The sequence below is a fragment of the Penicillium angulare genome (genome assembly GCF_028827245.1).
Source record: "Penicillium angulare strain IBT 27051 chromosome Unknown utg000007l_segment0_segment0, whole genome shotgun sequence".
Classification (NCBI taxonomy): domain Eukaryota; kingdom Fungi; phylum Ascomycota; class Eurotiomycetes; order Eurotiales; family Aspergillaceae; genus Penicillium; species Penicillium angulare.
The window spans coordinates 3,093,275-3,110,360 of NW_026623166.1; the positions used below are offsets into that span (position 1 = coordinate 3,093,275).

At 47.1% G+C, this 17,086-nt stretch overlaps 6 protein-coding genes across 6 annotated transcripts; 5 read left to right on the forward strand and 1 right to left on the reverse strand.

Moving 5' to 3' along the window:
* Positions 1-209: 209 nt before the first annotated feature.
* N7478_010411 (uncharacterized protein) lies at positions 210-2,336 on the forward strand (the record flags this gene model as incomplete). The annotated part of the gene is made up of 1 exon (XM_056926625.1): positions 210-2,336. One exon carries the CDS (start codon positions 210-212, stop codon positions 2,334-2,336), a length of 2,127 nt encoding a protein of 708 aa, XP_056775995.1.
* Positions 2,337-2,926: 590 nt separating this feature from the next.
* Positions 2,927-4,441, reverse strand: N7478_010412 (uncharacterized protein; the record flags this gene model as incomplete). The annotated part of the gene is made up of 2 exons (XM_056926626.1): positions 2,927-4,316; positions 4,404-4,441. 2 exons carry the CDS (start codon positions 4,439-4,441, stop codon positions 2,927-2,929), a joined length of 1,428 nt encoding a protein of 475 aa, XP_056775996.1.
* Positions 4,442-5,012: 571 nt separating this feature from the next.
* N7478_010413 (mitochondrial 37S ribosomal protein uS8m) lies at positions 5,013-5,525 on the forward strand (the record flags this gene model as incomplete). The annotated part of the gene is made up of 1 exon (XM_056926627.1): positions 5,013-5,525. One exon carries the CDS (start codon positions 5,013-5,015, stop codon positions 5,523-5,525), a length of 513 nt encoding a protein of 170 aa, XP_056775997.1.
* A 498-nt stretch (positions 5,526-6,023) lies between these two features.
* N7478_010414 (3-beta hydroxysteroid dehydrogenase/isomerase) lies at positions 6,024-7,277 on the forward strand (the record flags this gene model as incomplete). Its single annotated transcript, XM_056926628.1, has 1 exon — positions 6,024-7,277. The coding sequence occupies one exon, from the start codon at positions 6,024-6,026 to the stop codon at positions 7,275-7,277; it is 1,254 nt and encodes a 417-aa protein (XP_056775998.1).
* Positions 7,278-9,053: 1,776 nt separating this feature from the next.
* On the forward strand, positions 9,054-9,842 carry N7478_010415 (uncharacterized protein; the record flags this gene model as incomplete). Its single annotated transcript, XM_056926629.1, has 1 exon — positions 9,054-9,842. The coding sequence occupies one exon, from the start codon at positions 9,054-9,056 to the stop codon at positions 9,840-9,842; it is 789 nt and encodes a 262-aa protein (XP_056775999.1).
* A 6,416-nt stretch (positions 9,843-16,258) lies between these two features.
* On the forward strand, positions 16,259-16,938 carry N7478_010416 (uncharacterized protein; the record flags this gene model as incomplete). Its single annotated transcript, XM_056926630.1, has 2 exons — positions 16,259-16,264; positions 16,324-16,938. The coding sequence occupies 2 exons, from the start codon at positions 16,259-16,261 to the stop codon at positions 16,936-16,938; spliced, it is 621 nt and encodes a 206-aa protein (XP_056776000.1).
* Between the last annotated feature and the right edge of the window lie 148 nt (positions 16,939-17,086).

Sequence of the window (17,086 nt, forward strand, 5' to 3'; positions counted from 1 at the left end):
TTCCCTTCTTCCATTGACTCCATTCCCTCCTTTAAAAAAAAACCACCGTGTTAATTGTTGTCTACCCCAGCAGGGGGCTCTGTTGAGCTATAATCAATTGCTTTCCCTACTCCCCGCGTCTCTCTGTGCGCTACGGACGCGTCCCACCACCGCCCCTCAATTCCGACTGCACCTTCCCCTGACTATTTCAACAACTTCCGACTAAAGTCATGGCGGACAATAACATCCGTCCTGGTGTTCGCAGCCTTTTGGCCAAGTTTGAGAACAGCCCGAGCCAAGTAACTTCGCCGCCCTCTCGTGGAAGATCTCCCGACAGCTCAGATACCCCAGGCTCAACCCGCCAACTTTCCAGAGTTCGAGCAAGCTTTGTGACGGTCGACGGTGTGGTCCAATCGAACCCAGGATCGCCATTGCGAAAGACAAGCGGACGAAGCGATAGTCCAGGAATGTTTGGACCAAAGATCAACGAGCAAGAGGTGGAAGCCCGTCGGCAGAATGTGGCATCCCCAACACCTGCGGGGTTGAATGACGGCCAAGAGGGCGTCCTTGATCAGATGCTTAAGCCTACCCAGCCGGAGGCAACCTCGCCCGTTGCGCCCAAGGAAAATGACAAGCAAGAATCCCCCACTGCTGTCAATCCTTCACCACCAGCAAAGGAAACCTCACCAGCACCACCTGCGATGACTGAGAGTGCCACCGTACCTGTCCCCGCGCCCACTCGCGGAGCGTCAGGCGCCCCAGCAACTTCCGATAAACTGGCCACCAAGGCAGTCACAAAGCGCCCATCGACTATCAATACCGCGAAAGCAACTCCCGCGCATAAGTCCCCCTCTACCGCAACATCGACTGCGACCAAACAACCTGCTACGGCAACCACAAAGACCGCCCGAGAGACAGCCAAGGAGCGCGCTGGTACGCTTGCAACTAAACCAAGTCGCCCTTCTTTGAATCCAGCAACTAAAACCGCTCCTCGAACAACCAGGGGCTCGACACCATCTCAAGAGAGCTCGAAAGTATCGCCCCCGAACAGCGCTAAGTCTCGGCCAAGATCGCCCACCAGACCTGCCCGTCTGCCACCCTCTATGACTGCGCAGACGCAAGCATCTTCTGCTAAAACGGGCACTTCTGCGCCTAGCAACGGCCGAGCTACCACTACGGCTTCAACACTTACAAGAAAACCATCCTCTCTCAAGAGTGCTGCCGCTGCCGGCCATTCACGGGCTACTGGTACTGCCGCCGGCCTACGCAAACAGTCGTCTCGGCCTTCACTTCCCGCTCAGCCAGCGCAAGAGCGACCCAGCTCACGTACCAGTGATGTGGGGGCCAGCGCAAAGCCTGTCAACGAAGGATTCCTTGCAAGAATGATGCGCCCAACTGCCAGTTCGGCCAGTAAGACCCACGAGCGGTCGGATGCCAAACCTCCTCAAAAGGATATCAAGCCTACACAAAAGCCTGTTGCGACTTCCAAGGCCCCGCGTCCATCCATGGGACGGGCACCTGAGCGCAGCGTACAGCCTAAGGCAAAGCCCGCAACCCTACGGCCCCATTCTGAGAAGTTCCAGGCCCCTAACAAGGACTCAGTCCCGAAGAAGGATAGCAAGGATGTCAAGGTCTGCCAAGTTGAGCAAGAAAGTGAAAAGGAAAATACTGAGGACTCTACGCCTGTAATTCCAGAGGAGCCCGAAGTTGAAGCTCCAGTCAAGCCAGCAGTCGATGTCAGTGGTGATAAACCTGTCGACACCATCAAGCGCGAGGATGCCTCCGAGCAAGCTAAGCCAACTGCTATTGAACCCTCAGCGGAAAGCCACGTTGAAGCTCCCGTTGAATCTGTCAAGCCAGCTGCCGAAGTGGAAGCACCCTTGGCCCCTTCTCAGACCACGGAGACTCCCGAACCTGTCCAGGCTTCCACTGAAGGCGCTGCCGAACTCGAACAGTCGAATGAGGCTCCAGCAGTATCCCCGGTGCCTGATATTGAAGAAGCTGCTGAAATTCCGACTGAAATAACTGGAGAAGAAGAATTTGAGATCCAAACGGAAACGCCCGAGGATGTTTACCAAACACCCGCTGATCCAACCGATGACAATGAGACCATCGCTATCCCTCAAATGGAGGATGCTTTGGTCGAAGATCCCGTGGCTTCTCAGCCATCCGACGCTCCTTCCAACAAGGAAGTGAAAGAAACCTCTGAGCCCACGAAGGAAATCGGCACTCCCGAGGCCCTGGCTGAGTCGGAAGAAGAGCATGTTGCTAAGGAGTCAAATCTTGCTCAACATCCCGTGAATGAGGCCGGAAAAAAGGTCGAGGACATTGATTTCGTCAACCTTGCCCTCAATTAAAACCGTCACCTCACTTTCAGCACCATCTCTGCATTCTTCCATTCTTGGTCTCTATTATTATTAATTTTCTCTGCTTATACCCTCGACTTTTTCACATTGAGGATGTTCATTTTGAGCATCTCCCCCAGCAATTCCTAGACGCACACCTTGTCAGGATTTCCTGTTCTTCTTCTTTCCTCCTTTTCTCACGGGCTATTATTCCCTTTGGCTTCCCTTGTAGCATTTGGTTACTCTTTAGTACCCTGGATGTCTATTGTGGTTGCATTTTCTTGTACTGAGAGCATATGGTTATATTGAGCGATTGATTGCATTCTTCGGGTTGAGCATATTGTATTTTATGTCATTTATTAACGATGGGCGTGCGCGCTTCCTGTAAGCTAGAAGTCAATGCTACACCCTCGGGGCTTTTTTTCCTACCCCTTCCGACAATATTACGCCATGTGAGATGTACTTGGTTTTCAAGCTTTTGAAAAATCGTTGTCAAATTTATCCATTCGTTGCAATGGGCGGCTCAACGAGGTCGCTAAAGTAGACAATACACGCAACAAAAATCTTAAAAGGAATACAAGGAAATAATAAAACGCCATACTCTAACCAAGCTTCTTCTCTAACTTCTTCAAGAAACGATTGACTCCGCCTTCCACTCTACTCGCTTTATCCTCGATTCCATGCGGCCGCTGCCCAGGCGCCTTCATAGCCTTCTTCGAAGTATGATGAGCATGTGAGTGAACCTCCTCCATAGTTGGCCGGTAAACCTGACTATGAATATCATATTCTGTTGTACTTCGCTGCAATCCCGGCTGAGGTTGATTATAACCGTAATTCGAATAACCCGACTGAACCTGTTGATGCTGTGCCTGTTGTCCATACAAATGGGCATTCGGGTCCTGGGGCGATGGTGAAAACGACATACCCCCACTTGGTACTTGCTGGCCCGTCAGGAAAGCTTGTTGATACGACGGTAATCCAGGGCTCTGCAGTGGGGTTCCTACTCCCCCGCCGACGGAGAAAGTATTCGCACGGGGTAAACCGGCACTTGGGGGCGGAGATGCGTATCCCGTGTTAACCGCAGCAGTGTTATAGGGCATGCCTGGTGTTGATGCTGGTTGGGGAGCAAACGAGCTCATCCCAACATTATTCGCTTGATGAGGTGGCGTATATGGAACGCCCATGTCTGCTACTGCTGCGGCTGCAAGGCCAGTTCCTTCCGTCCCATCTTCGGGGGGTGGTGTCTTCTCGCGGTGCTTGATTGGTTCTGGGGCTGCCGGAGCGGCCGGATTGTAAGGGATTGGTGCTATGCCTTCAAGCTCTTTCGGTTGTTCTGGCGGGGCTTGATACTCAGTTGGTTGCTGTTGCTCGTATGTGGATGGCCCGCTGGGTGGTGGCGGTGGGAAACTGAGGTTTACTGGGGCAGCTTGTGCGGGCTGAGGCGCGGTGGGTGGTGGGTTTGTGCGTGAATCTGGGGTTTGGCCATTTTGATAAGCTGGGTCTGAAACAGCGACGTTTTCAAGCTGCTGGACGACTGAGCTGAGTGGTTGGTCAGGATGCTCAACGGGGATATCGCGATCTGTTTCCAATTGACGCTCTGACAAGATCTGGCTGGCGGCGTCTAGGAATTGAGTTGCGTCGTCTAGTGTCCAGAAATACACATCGAGCGTGTGGAGGCGAATCCAGTCATCTTTTTCGTCGCTTCCTGGGAGCCTCCAGTCAAATTCAGAGGCACCTTGTGTCGGTATACCAGTGAGCCCATCCAATGTAACTGTACATAGTGTTGGAAATTCGACGGAGTGTTGTATATGCACGTTGTCTAACAGTCCTTGGAACGAGTCTTGGTACTCGGTTCCTGCATTATTGGCTACTTCAATGCGGGCAGTATTTCGTGAAACATCTTGATAGATATACAGGTAGGAGCCTTTCTCAAACCGGTGATGGAGAGGTTTTGGAGTTGGCGCAGTGAAGTAGTAATGTATATCGACAAAGCTATTCCGCCCAGGCCATGTTAGACTCTATTCTTGCTATCCCATCGCTCTGATTGCAGGGAAACACTCCCAAGTTGACTTAACTTACACAGTAACCAGTATTTCTTCGCCTGGGAGTGGAGGCATGATTGCTCGTTAGTCTTGATACGAAGCAGCGACTGCGGGGGGTGACGGTGAAGGCAAGAAGAATATTTTTGTGGGATAAAAGACTTACAAGAGGAGCTATCTTTAAAACCTCCAACGAGGGGTAGAGATGGGCTGAGCCTGTGAAACGCGGCCTCGAGCCGCCGTGTCTGTCTAGGCGCTTATAGTTAGCGTGATGTGATAGGATCGTTAGTACTTGGCCATCACACTTGTGCATCTATGAGTGGGGCCATAGCCCGTCAACTGGTCAACTCTGCTGTCCGGGCCGGAAGTACTGTTTACCCGAAAATTTCCATCGCGATCAACTCCATCATCAATTCCGAAGCGTGAAGCCGATCGTGTTCGATTATTATCTGCAGCCCTGCCAATTCAGGTGCTATCGTCCATCTCTATTTCTTCGTTCATTTAATTTAATTTCGATCCCGATTCCGAGTTCTACTCTCCACCAGCCAATCCCATCGGTTGCCGTGCGTTGTCCAAGTGCTCCCTCCGCATTTTTACCTTCCTCCGTCCAACGAATTCGAAAAGTCCAATTCGACTCCGAGCATCCAAAATGTCTCTCGTCAACCTCGCCCATGTGTGCTCTCATCTGAATAATGCCACTAAGGCCCGTCTGGGTCTTACATCCATCCCCAACAGCAACCTTCACCTGAAGCTGTGCCAGGCTCTCCAGAACTCCGGCTACATCTCCTCCGTCGTCCGCGGAGGCCCAACACCTCCCCCAGCACACCCAATTCTGGGTTTCCCAACAGCCAGTGATGAAGTTGAGGGCGTGGAAGCCATCACTCGGGACAATGTCGCGTCTAGACGTCTCTGGCTAGGTCTGAAGTACTGGCGCAATGAGGCCGTCCTCGGAAAAGTTAGTATGATCAGCAAACCGAAACGTCGTGTCAACCTCAACGTTGAGGACCTGCGACTCATTGTTCGTGGTTACGAAGGAAAGCACGTTGCCGGTCTCCGGTCGCCTGGTGAGAGTCTCTACCTCTCCACAGATCGAGGTATCCTGGAGGCGCGCGAGTGCGTGGAGAAGAAGATTGGAGGTCTGGTTCTCTGTCGCGTGGCATAAATCTAGTATCCGATGTAATATTGGGTTCGAAGATTATGTTTGTTCTTAGGCTGGAGAGCGTGTACTAGGATACCTTGGTCTTGTTTTTCTTTTCGCATTTACCTTTGGAGTTTGTTTGGTTCGTCACAGCGGAGTCTCCCCTTCAAGACTCGACTTTATTTGGTGACTTGGGATGTTTGACCTCAGTCGAGCATATGTATATTAGATGTTTGCCTGTATTGCATTTCCTATGCTCTGCTCGGAAGTGGCCGTGGGGCTGTCGCGTGAGCGACACATTGTATAGATAAAGACTCGGGAAAAAAGCAAATGCAGTATATCCAGATATTCGTCAATTCTTCTTTCCTCTGAAAGTGCTATTTGATCTCTTCAGACACGTTGTGTATCTGCACCTACGCATCCAAGTCACGCGCCAGCCGATCGCTAGCAGGTCGTCACATTCCACGGTTGTACTCTACCCGTGCCGTGAATCCGAACAGCTTGTACTCCCTACACCTCATCATGGATCACAAGGGCGTTGAGGAGATCTTGGCCTCGAAAAGAATACTTATCTCCGGGGGCACTGGGTTTGTTGGCTCCGCCACTGTTCGCGCCCTGGCAGAAAGGCATCCGAAGTGCGCCATCACCGTCATCGACCGTAGCCCCCCTCGGCCCCAACATGCACTACCCGACGGTATTCGCTGCATGCAAGTCGATGTGACCTCTGCGCCTGAAACCAGCAAGGCGTTTCAGACGGTTCAACCAAATATAGTTATCCACACAGCTGGCATCGTGCCAGGTTTACCGGACCGGTTCGGTCGGCGGCTAGAGAAGGAGGTGTGGAGGATCAACGTTGTAGGAACCCAGAACATGCTGGATGCAGCCACAGAAAATGAGGCCGCAGCCTTCATCTATACCAGCAGCTGTTGTGTAGTGACTGACGACATACGATCATCCTACGCCAATGTTGATGAAAAATGGCCCACATCCTCTAACTCGCTTATCTATGGCGAATCCAAGGTTGTACCCCACAATTGCAATGATAATTATGCCTTGGAGAAAGATGAATTGAATCTGACAAAAAACCAGGCTACTGCGGAGGCTCTTGTGCTCAATGCATCTAGCGACAAAATGGCCACCTGCGCCCTCCGTCCCTCGGTGCTTTGTGGCCCAGGCGATTGCCAACTGGTACCAGCCATACATGCATGCATTGCCAAGTACGAAACACCTTTCGTGATTGGCACTGGAGATAATCTATGGGATGTCACGCATGTGAGCAATATCGCTGATTCTCATGTCCTGGCCGTGGAAAATATGGTGACCTCTCGGACAGCTGCGGGCGAGGCTTTTTTTATCCAAAATAACGAGCCCATCGCTTTTCGAAATTTCTGCCTAGCAATATGGGCTCATTTTGGGCATGTGCCACCCTTTGAGATACGAATCCCCGAAGGACTAGCCTATTTAGTGGGATGGCTGTGTGAGATGGCCACCTGGGTAACTGGAGGCACAACAACATTAAGCCGGGGGGGTGTACAGGATGCTTGTGCCGTGCGATACGCCAATGGAAAAAAGGCTAAAGAGATTCTGGGGTACGAAGCTCGCATTGGAATTGAGGACGCCATTCGCTTGAGTTGTGAGGTAAGCCAAGATTACGAATTCTGCCCCTGTGCCGCTTCGGGTTTCGGTTTCATCATGTCAAAGAAAATATTGGTGACTTACTTGGAATTCCAGGAATACGCTCATTGCATCAGAGTGAAATTACCTGCCAAGGGATAATTATGGGGACAATATACAAAATCACTGATTCTTGGGTTTCAAGATAAAATTTCTAACACTGGGCTTCGGCTCATGGATGATACCCTGCAATTCAACCCGATAATTATACGATCTATCTAGTTCGGAGGCGCATCCTACTATCGCTGGGGTAGATATGGTTTGCTTCAATTGATAAACTCTCAGCGGAGTCGATCTCTGTGCTTGTAACTGCGGCAAATGTAAGACATTGGGCTGTCTATTGGGCTGCAAAAGCCCCCAAAACGGTTTATACTTTGAGCGGCCCCAGAACTAATTAAACAAAACCGAACGTTGATCGCGGTCCACTCGAGATAATAAATGAAGACTTGGTCCATGCGCCGATTGGGCCACAAGTGTTCTCACTGCCCAATAACCATATTATGCAGAACAATCATGGAAGCCCCGGAACCTCGTCGAATTCAGGAGGCCCTGGGGTCAAACCACTTCGTACTGACCAGGTGAAATGGGGTGCAATGTACTTCGCCTCCACTCGTCAGGCTCACACTCTCTTCTTGCTCTTGCAGATCTTCTCAGGTCATCATCTACCAACTAGAAAGAGGGCCTGACCCGGATTCATGCCCACCTGCCCAACATGCTGCCCAAAGCCGTCTTTCACAGTTTAATTATCTCACCATGGTAAAGTGGCGCAATTTCTCGTTGGTCTTTACGCCCTCGAACTTGTGAAGATCCGAACAATGCATTCCAAAACCGTCCCCATCAATGTGGATACACTTTCTCCCCAAAATTTCTAGAGCCGCCCCGTAACGTCGACGCCACCGTCAAATCAGCCTGGCTCACGCACCAGTTCCGACGGCCGATCGATCGAGATCACCTTATGGAAAGAGACCGAAGTGGCACAGAAGCACCAGGGATTTTCCCTGTCGGATTGACGCAATTGGCTTCTGGCAAATAATAGCACACAGACCACCAGTGTATTATTTGCTAGTATTTTATATCCCCACTGCCATTATGAAGCTTCTAGCGCGGCTCTCCCATCCACTTGGGGGGTTGTAGAAGCACGGTCCAGCAATAGGCGTCAGGCACACCTACCACAAAGATCTCGCCCGGGTTATCTTGCCATATATTACTCGAGACTTGACCACCCCGCGCTTCTTCCAGTCTCAGCACTTATCCCTCCCTTTTATTTTTATTTTTCAATCTATCCCAGACTTTTCTTTGACCCTGGACATCACTTGTATCCACATTGAGTCTTCTATTACTCTTCTATTCCTAGCCATCCTTTCTTATCTTGACTCCATGGTCCCTGCGCTTTCTTCTTCGTTCATTGCTGCTCCAGCGAGCTTCCAGCCGTTATCTGCAGCTCAATTAAACACCCGGTTTCCAGCAGGAGCAATTTCGGTCAGCAGTAAGCTGGATATTCTGTCTCGCCCCAGGTCAGCACAAATGCCATTTTTGCCGTCCCCTCGGCCTCTCCATTCCTTATTTCGTGCCCTCTCACGTGAGGTACATCTAGCTCACACTTCGCAGTAGCACCATGGCTCAGAATACAATGTATGGACCCCCGGGAGGCTCTCCCGTTATTCACCGGCAAAGGTACTTCTATACCATGTATAGTGGTCTTTCCATCCCCCGAGCTCCAGTACCTCTACTCTTTCTTTACTCTCGCTAAGTGGTAAAAGGGCACCTTCGGCACCACGACCATACAGCAACAGGGACAACCGTCCACATATGGTAGAATTTGAACATCCACGCCCACATTATCCAGGAACTCCAAGCCCCCTGGAAAATTACGGCCACATGATGAACCAGCAGCCTATGGGGCGGTTGTCCTACCCCCCAATGGGACAACCCATGCTTCCAGGCCCTGTATATCCAGAATGGAACCATCCTGTCCGTGAGCCACTGGGACGGGATGTTGGACTCTTTAATGCCCCGGATAGCCCAACTTTTATCGTGGAAAGAAACAGCCGGCGCGCTGCCGATGTAAACCGAGGAAGCTCCCAATACGTCTCCCAGCGTCGTTCTTCTGTCCGTGGAGATGAATTTGATGGTCCCCATCAGATCCTGGATCCACCTTCATCTCGGAGTCTCCCGACCCGAGAGGATGAGCTGCCCCAGCTCCCCACTAATCTTGATTCCGCAGAGCAAGACAGAATTCTCCACCAAGTCAATGACCGTCTGTCTCAGTCAGCTTATGACTTCTTCGCAAGATACCAATTTCCAATTCCCCTGGAACAGGACAAGCGCCCTGTTAATGTTCCTTCAGACCGTGAATGGAATGAGTGGGTACATCTACTTAAGAGACTTGCCACCAGACGCCGTATCCCACGGCACACCTTGCACAATGGTCAGATCAAGCAGCTGATTACTGTACTTGAAAACTCCCTGGAAATGCGTCATGCTGCCAAGCATAGCTCGCGGCCCGTTAAGGATGATCGTAACGTGCTTCAGCTCATTTCCGCAGGAACTCAAGTTGCTAAGATCCTCAAGGACTCTAGCGCAATGCAGTTCTTCGACCGTCTTTATGTTGACACGGAGAAACTGATTACCGACCGACGCCGCCGCGTCAGGTTTGCGAACACCTGAGATTCCGGAAATATGGCCTTTTCCAATTTTCCCTGGCCACATGTGAAAGCCCTTGGATTACTCCCAAGGATAGATTTTCTCTGGACTTTCCGAACCTACTGGCTTCTGCTGCTTTTTGTCCTTGATGGACCCCAGAACCGCGGATTGATTTAATCATTTACTCTTCATGAGAGTGCAAAAGAATGATGCCATGTCGTGGTGGAAGCCCTTATCTGCTGGCTTCCGATATTTCTTTCAATTCCGAGGTTCTTCATCCAATATGGGGTCAAGCTCATGTCAAGCAAGCAAGCAAGCGTACTATTAAAAATGCCCACTCACGACGGAATAAGTTCTACACCAATTCATATCTGATACATTTTCTACCTGTGTCTGGTGGGTCAATGCCATGTTCCATCGCCAGCGAAGAGGAAAGTATCTACGACTCCTTAATCTCTTTCAATTACTTGTATCCCTCTTTTGTATGGGAACTCTGAGTTTCATGATCTTTTTTGGTTTGCTTTTTCACTTCGTTTGTTTCTTTGTCTTCAGATATTTAGTTTTTATTTTGGGCTGGCTGTCTCGTACCCCTTGAGTATACGTTTTTATGTTTTGAGATTATGCTGTTATGTATCACGTTTGGACACGACGATATTGTTTTGCTGTTTCTGTCTTCTGAGTTGTCTGGTATTGTTCTTATCATTTGCGCTTCACCCGTGGACTGGTCATGCTTTCGGGATTTAATTTTACTTTTGGTATTTATGATGTGTCGATTAAGTCCCACCTCCGTTTCAGTGATGACCAAAGTATTTCCACTGGTCATATTCTCAAAGCTGCGCTCTGCTCGGTGTTCATATCTATGGAGGCTGGTGAAACTGACGCTTTGCTTTCTTCTCTTCTTCTTCTTCTTCTTCCTTGGATTACATTAATGTGTCATTATGTTCCTCTATAGGCTCACCCATCCCCATACTCCCCTCGGAGGATACCCCTTCAGTATTTACATAAGGTTATCACTCGCTTTTCCTTGCATTAACTATGCCTACCAATTCAGAGGTATGAAAGCCCTCACATACTACTATCAGCTGTTGTCATTGTTCTTGACAAGACTGGGAGATCTTGCTGTTCAACAGGCTACCAGCTAATTTCGTGGGCTCGCATAACCCTAACTCATCAGCAATAGCGGGATTGAGCGCAGAAAGCATTGGTGATCAGAATTTCATAGCTGTTTTGGGGAGTAGCAAGAGCTTGAGAGACAGATAGATTATCTTCACATCAGAGAGACTCCACTTGGTGTAAAGGGGGCTATCTTATATTGGATAAAAATATCGATCACCATCTGGGATTATTGGGATCTTTGGGTTTTAAATGGCATGATTCGAAATAATGTTTCTTATTTTATCGTGTCGGGCGCCTGCGGTTGAATTTTGAAAGCTTTGAAACATCTGTCTTGGTCAACAATCACATTAGGCTGCGTTAAAAAGCCCCTTCGGTGTCCTTTTCCGCATAGGCATCGATTCAGAGACGCAGGTGGGACACGGACTGGGCGGCTTGTTGACATTGCAAGACGTCCATGGCTGGTACGGAGAGCGTACTCTGACATGGGGCGGCGGATTCACGCTCGCTTGGTTCATTGATCACAAACATAACCTGTGCGCCGTCGGCGCCATCCAAGCCGCACTACCACTAGATCGCGATGTAGTGGATACACTGAAACAAGTTTTCCGGCACGATATTTGCCGCAAGCACGCCGCGTGGAAGAAGCAGTAGGTACAATGGCCATGAGATTGAAAGAATGCAAAATGGCTCTTGTCGATGCTCTCCCCGAAATATGTATGGAGAATAACATAGATAGATGTGTGTCTAAGCTCACACAACAACGCGGGGAGCCGGGTTTGGTTTCGGAGCTTTGGCAATACGCGAGCATACAAATGACTCGGCTTAATATGCGTTCGGCTCTATACCACTCTATATGAAGACATACTATAATTACAATGCTAACCTGACCGAGAATCTCGTAACATGTGATTTGTGTTAGAAATATGAATCATGTATGTCTGATAAAGAAGGCGATAACGGTCGCCTTTGTGATCTAATATAGCTGCAGTACTGTAGTAGCTTTTAAATTTTCTTCCACGGTTAGACCTACATGCCGGAAGTGTCCCTCTTTACTCTTCCCTCTGGTACCGGCAATGTTAACACACCATTCTAAAAAGGGTTCGAATCCTTGATCTTGGGTTTTCTTGTAGGATTGCTAGTTCCGCTGGATAAATGCCTTGAGCTCAGCAAAAAACTTCTCAATAGGATTTAAATTAGGATAATACAGGGGCAAATACACTAGCTTTATACTAGCTTCTAAGTATATTTGTTTAATTCTGTCCGAGTAATGAAAGGATACATTATCCATTACTAGCACAGACTTCGGCTCGGACTATTTCCTAAAATACTAGAGAAGCTACTCGATAAAATCCTTAAAGATACATATATCAGTTGAATCCTAGAACACTCGAGACAAAACAATACCGTCTTTTATATATATATAGATAGAATTTAATAACACTGATTACGATAGAATTTCGATACTTGAACCGGCATAGTACTAAGAGAGGACTAACCTATTTACTAGAAGCCTACCCTTTTATTACATCCAGATTTATTGATATAGACAAGGTGGTAAGACTTGAAGTCTAATATAAAAAAATAATAGTATTTGTCCGGAAGATCAAGGTTATATTCTTAGGCCTTGACCCAAGTAGTCTTTTTTGACTAGCCTTTGGACTTAAGGGAGTAACTAATACGAAACTTTATTATTTAAAAAGCGAATTCGTCCTATAGAAAACAACTATATCTTCTATATATAATATAGGCTTTTTAATTAGATAGTTATGTAAAGCCTTGAGTATGACTGGAGTGATACTATAGGGTTATTTGCCTTTAATTGGTAGTGTTTTGACACTACCAAACATTGTTATATTAAAAAAGATTCTCGAGATAGTGCTCTTGTAGCAACCAGCGGCCTGTGCCATCTCAGTTATAGACAGTTTGCCACTGTGGATTATATCATAGATAAGCTCATACTTGGAAGGAGCTAGATTTAGAGCTATCAAAGCAGTGGTTTTTCAGCGACGAACATCAAAAGCAAGGCTACCGAAGGGCCGTTGAGACAGCGATACGGTCCGCCTCGGTGTGTGATGAGGTGCCTACGATCTACCAGAATGGAAAAGGTGCGAAGAACAACGAATAACAACGTTGAGGAAAGGGAAAGAAGAGAGAGAGCTATGCTACATACATGTAGGCGGATACCACTCTCCAGGCCAATCATCTGATTGGTCTGCATCCGAGAGTGGGTCAAACCGCACAAACGTGCAGACAGTGCAAACATACCCGTCCCGAGTCTCCTCCATGTAGTTATGCTACAGAAGTATCAATTAATACAGCCCCAGGTGTGACCAGGTAAAACAGTCGAGGAATCAGCACGGCATTGATTATGGTACCTAACTTTAAAACATAGCTCTCCCTTGCTGATGACCTAATCTAGAGGCGAAGTCATGGGCCCTACTTCTTTTTCTTGGCACTGTAGCTTTCTTCCTTTCTTTCTTTTTTCCCCCCAATGCTTGTTTTCCTTAGTCAATAGTATCAATTCGAGTCTGGATTTCATTGGTCTTTCTTCGAATTGCAGCGTCTGATAGCTTGTTTTATCGTTCAACTCATCAATCTCTTCTTCCGCTCGAGATTGAGTTTCAAATTAGTTAACTTTGCTTGCAAGGTTGGAATCTGATCAATCTTCCTTTTTCTCTCAATAGCATGTTAAATTGACGAAATTGAGCCATGTGCATTTTCGGTGCAAATGTTCCAAGGTTCTTGAAGGTTTCATCTCTTTCCTGCGATCACATGTCATCCTTCCTTCATCGCCTAGTCAGCTAAAACCTTAACAATGATACTAATTGCATCGAAAAGTTCGCATTGGCCTTCCGATATATTGTAGAGAACTAAGAAAGGAGGCTTGCCGCTAGAAGTATTTTCAAGGTTTCAAAAGGATACTTAATTTGTATATAGGACATAGCTAACCCTGGAACCTTCTAAGGGTGGAAGGGATAAGATCCATGGATACTATGTAGCTTTGCAATACTTCTACTTAGGTAATATTCAAAAGTCAAATGTTGTCCCAAAAACTTGAATCCACCCTATGTAGTCTAGGTACTCACCATCACGTCAGACCCAAATGAGAAGAGTAAACATTTGAAGAATCATTTTGTTTGCCTTATTTTCTCTTATACCCTTCAAAGCTCCCCCAAGTTTCACTCTAGAAAATCGTATGGTCACAGCGCCCCAGCCCTATTCAATGTTCCTCGATGTCATACATCACCACAACCAACAGCTTAACAGCTGCTCAACACACCCTTGCGCTTCCTGAACTTATTCACGAGATATTCTTATGGCTTCAAGTTTTGCCACCAGAAAACCAGGGGAAGGAAATAAAGCCTGGGCCAGGATGTCTCTTAAGCTGTGCACGAGTTAACCATACTTGGCACTACATTGCAACACAAACTATTTGGCGCGATATGCCTATGCTCTCACACATCTTTACCAACTATGTAAAGAAGTCACCAAATAGACAAGCACTGGCAAATTGCGTTAAATATGCGATATATGATACGCCAATGATAGAAGGACCTAACTTTGAAGAACTTAATAGTGGTAATTTTAGGCTATGTGTGGAGAAAAGACATCTCAATGGCTTGGGATTTTCAAGGCTACATACCCTTGAAATCCGATTAACGGTAGGAAACTGGCTAGTTTTCCGTTTGGAAGGATCTGAAAATTTTTGCTATAACCATGTTTTTGATATGCATTTACTACCTCTGATCAAATGTCCTGCACTTTCACGACTCAGATTATGGCATGAGGGCTGTACTGTTGGAGCCGTCCCTGAGATATGGATGAGTTTTCTGAGAAGTATTTTGGTAAGTCCAACTCAATCATGCTGTAGCTTCTGATAACTTGACTAACGATGTTCTGCTGATAGTCAATGGCGAAGTTTCTTGAAATTTTCGAAATCTCAGAATGGGTCTTGGTCAACCAGAAAAGTCTCAATTTCTTTGTGAAGAATGCCCAAAATTTGAAATATTTGAAGCATGGGAAGATAATCATACCTGGCCACCGCTACACTGAGAATCCTCACTAGTATCATCATATGATATGGGAAGTTCAACATTTGAAGTTTGGAAATTCCAAACATGCCCCCAAGTGCTAGCTTGAAGCACCATGTTCAGTCTATTGATTGAAAAGGACGTTGGGAATATCTTGCTTTTTGGCTGGCAGTACTGTACCCTGACTGGACCGTGTGACAAAGGAAAATTTGAGGCTAAAACACATGTGCATATATCTCCCAAGTTTGGAATGAAGATACTGATTTTGGGAAATTAGAATCTTCAAGTTGGAAATGTGTATAGAATAGAATCTTTCTAAGTCTCAAGAAGATACCATCTTACGTGGTGCTACGTATATCAACAGTTCAAATGTTTCTACTATATCTTAGGACTATTAGGCGCAGAGGGAAACATAACTTCATCAATGTTCAATCTAGTCTCTATATCGGCTCTATAAAATGATACAAATAGTACGTATCAAAGATATCAAATTTCAACCCGGAATAGGACTAGCATCTATTGCATCGCGTTTTTCTTACATATGTATTCGCTTTTCCTCTTTAATGTAGCCAGGAGACTAAACTGGGAAGGACGAAGGTGGCCAATCTGTGTATACGTGATAGCTACCTATAGTGATAATACGAGGCAATATGTAGCCCTAGAAATTTCATATCTCATTATTCTGAAGAAATGTGTAGTATAACTACATGGAGGAGACTCGGGACGGGTATGTTTGCACTGTCTGCACGTTTGTGCGGTTTGACCCACTCTCGGATGCAGACCAATCAGATGATTGGCCTGGAGAGTGGTATCCGCCTACATGTATGTAGCATAGCTCTCTCTCTTCTTTCCCTTTCCTCAACGTTGTTATTCGTTGTTCTTCGCACCTTCTCCATTCTGGTAGATCGTAGGCACCTCATCACAAAATGCTCCGCTCTGTTATCAATGAAAGCATCTGGGCAGGTGTAGTAGTGGCCAGTCGGAGTTATGTATATAAATGGTAGTAGATATATAACACCTCCAGGGCTAGGTACCATAACCACTGCCCAGGCGGCATTACCTAGGTTCGATTTCAGACTTGGAGGTGACTATATAAGTTTATTCACTACAATTAGGCTTCAATAGTCATAATTCACTACATATTCAAATTGATGTTCCAAGGTTGGTACCTGTTGATTAGGCTGCTATACCTATAAATCATATGTATAAAATAGGAACATATATCAATGGTACATAACTTTTTAACCTTGCACCACTCGCTACCGATTTTTACTTAAGAAAATCATCAGCACCATGAATGTAAGGGTCTACTAAGCTATCTATGTTACAAATCAAAAACTAATATAGCAAATCTATAGTGTTTCGAAGAGGAAGGCGTGAAATCTTACATCAATGATCTTAGAGGTGGGCGAGAGGTCCTAGTGGACCACATTTATGGCCGGCTCTTGGAAATGTTGTTCCCCTGGGGGGAGGGCTTCCTGCATGAGCGGGAAGATTATCCCTCCCCAGCCTCACAAAAACAATCCGATGTTACCTTGTCAGCAGTTATCAATCAGAGGCGAAAGAAATTGATTATAATCGAGAGCAAGCGAGAGGTCCAGAGAAGCACCACAGGGCCAACAAAGAGAGCTTGGTCGGGAGCCGAGTCGCAGCTCAGAAAATTTTGTCAAGTTGCATACAAGGACCAAGGCTCGCTCCCTGAAAATCTTCCACTGTTTGTAGCTATTGCTATAGGCTCACAGATCAAGTTTGCCGAATTTTCGCTGCTTGAGATTCGGGAGGGTAATCGGACACTTGAAACATCTCAGCTGCGGTATTCGACAGGTGCGTTGAGCCTTATTTCTCCAGAAGGCCAAGCAAAAATTCAGTTGACGCTCGAAAACCTAAAGGGTCAGATTGACCTGGTTCTACAAAGTCTTAAGACCCCAGCCACCGAGACTCCGGCCACCGAGGCCCAGGCCAGCAGTAGTTAACTTTCTGTCGACCAAGTGTTACAGCACAAACTATTTCCTACATACTCTTCCGATGCCAGATGCTTCCTTTTCCGCTCCTGATATTCATAGTTGAGATCGTTTGGGTCGTGGGTCCTCACAAACATTCAATCCATAGGAGATGTCTTTG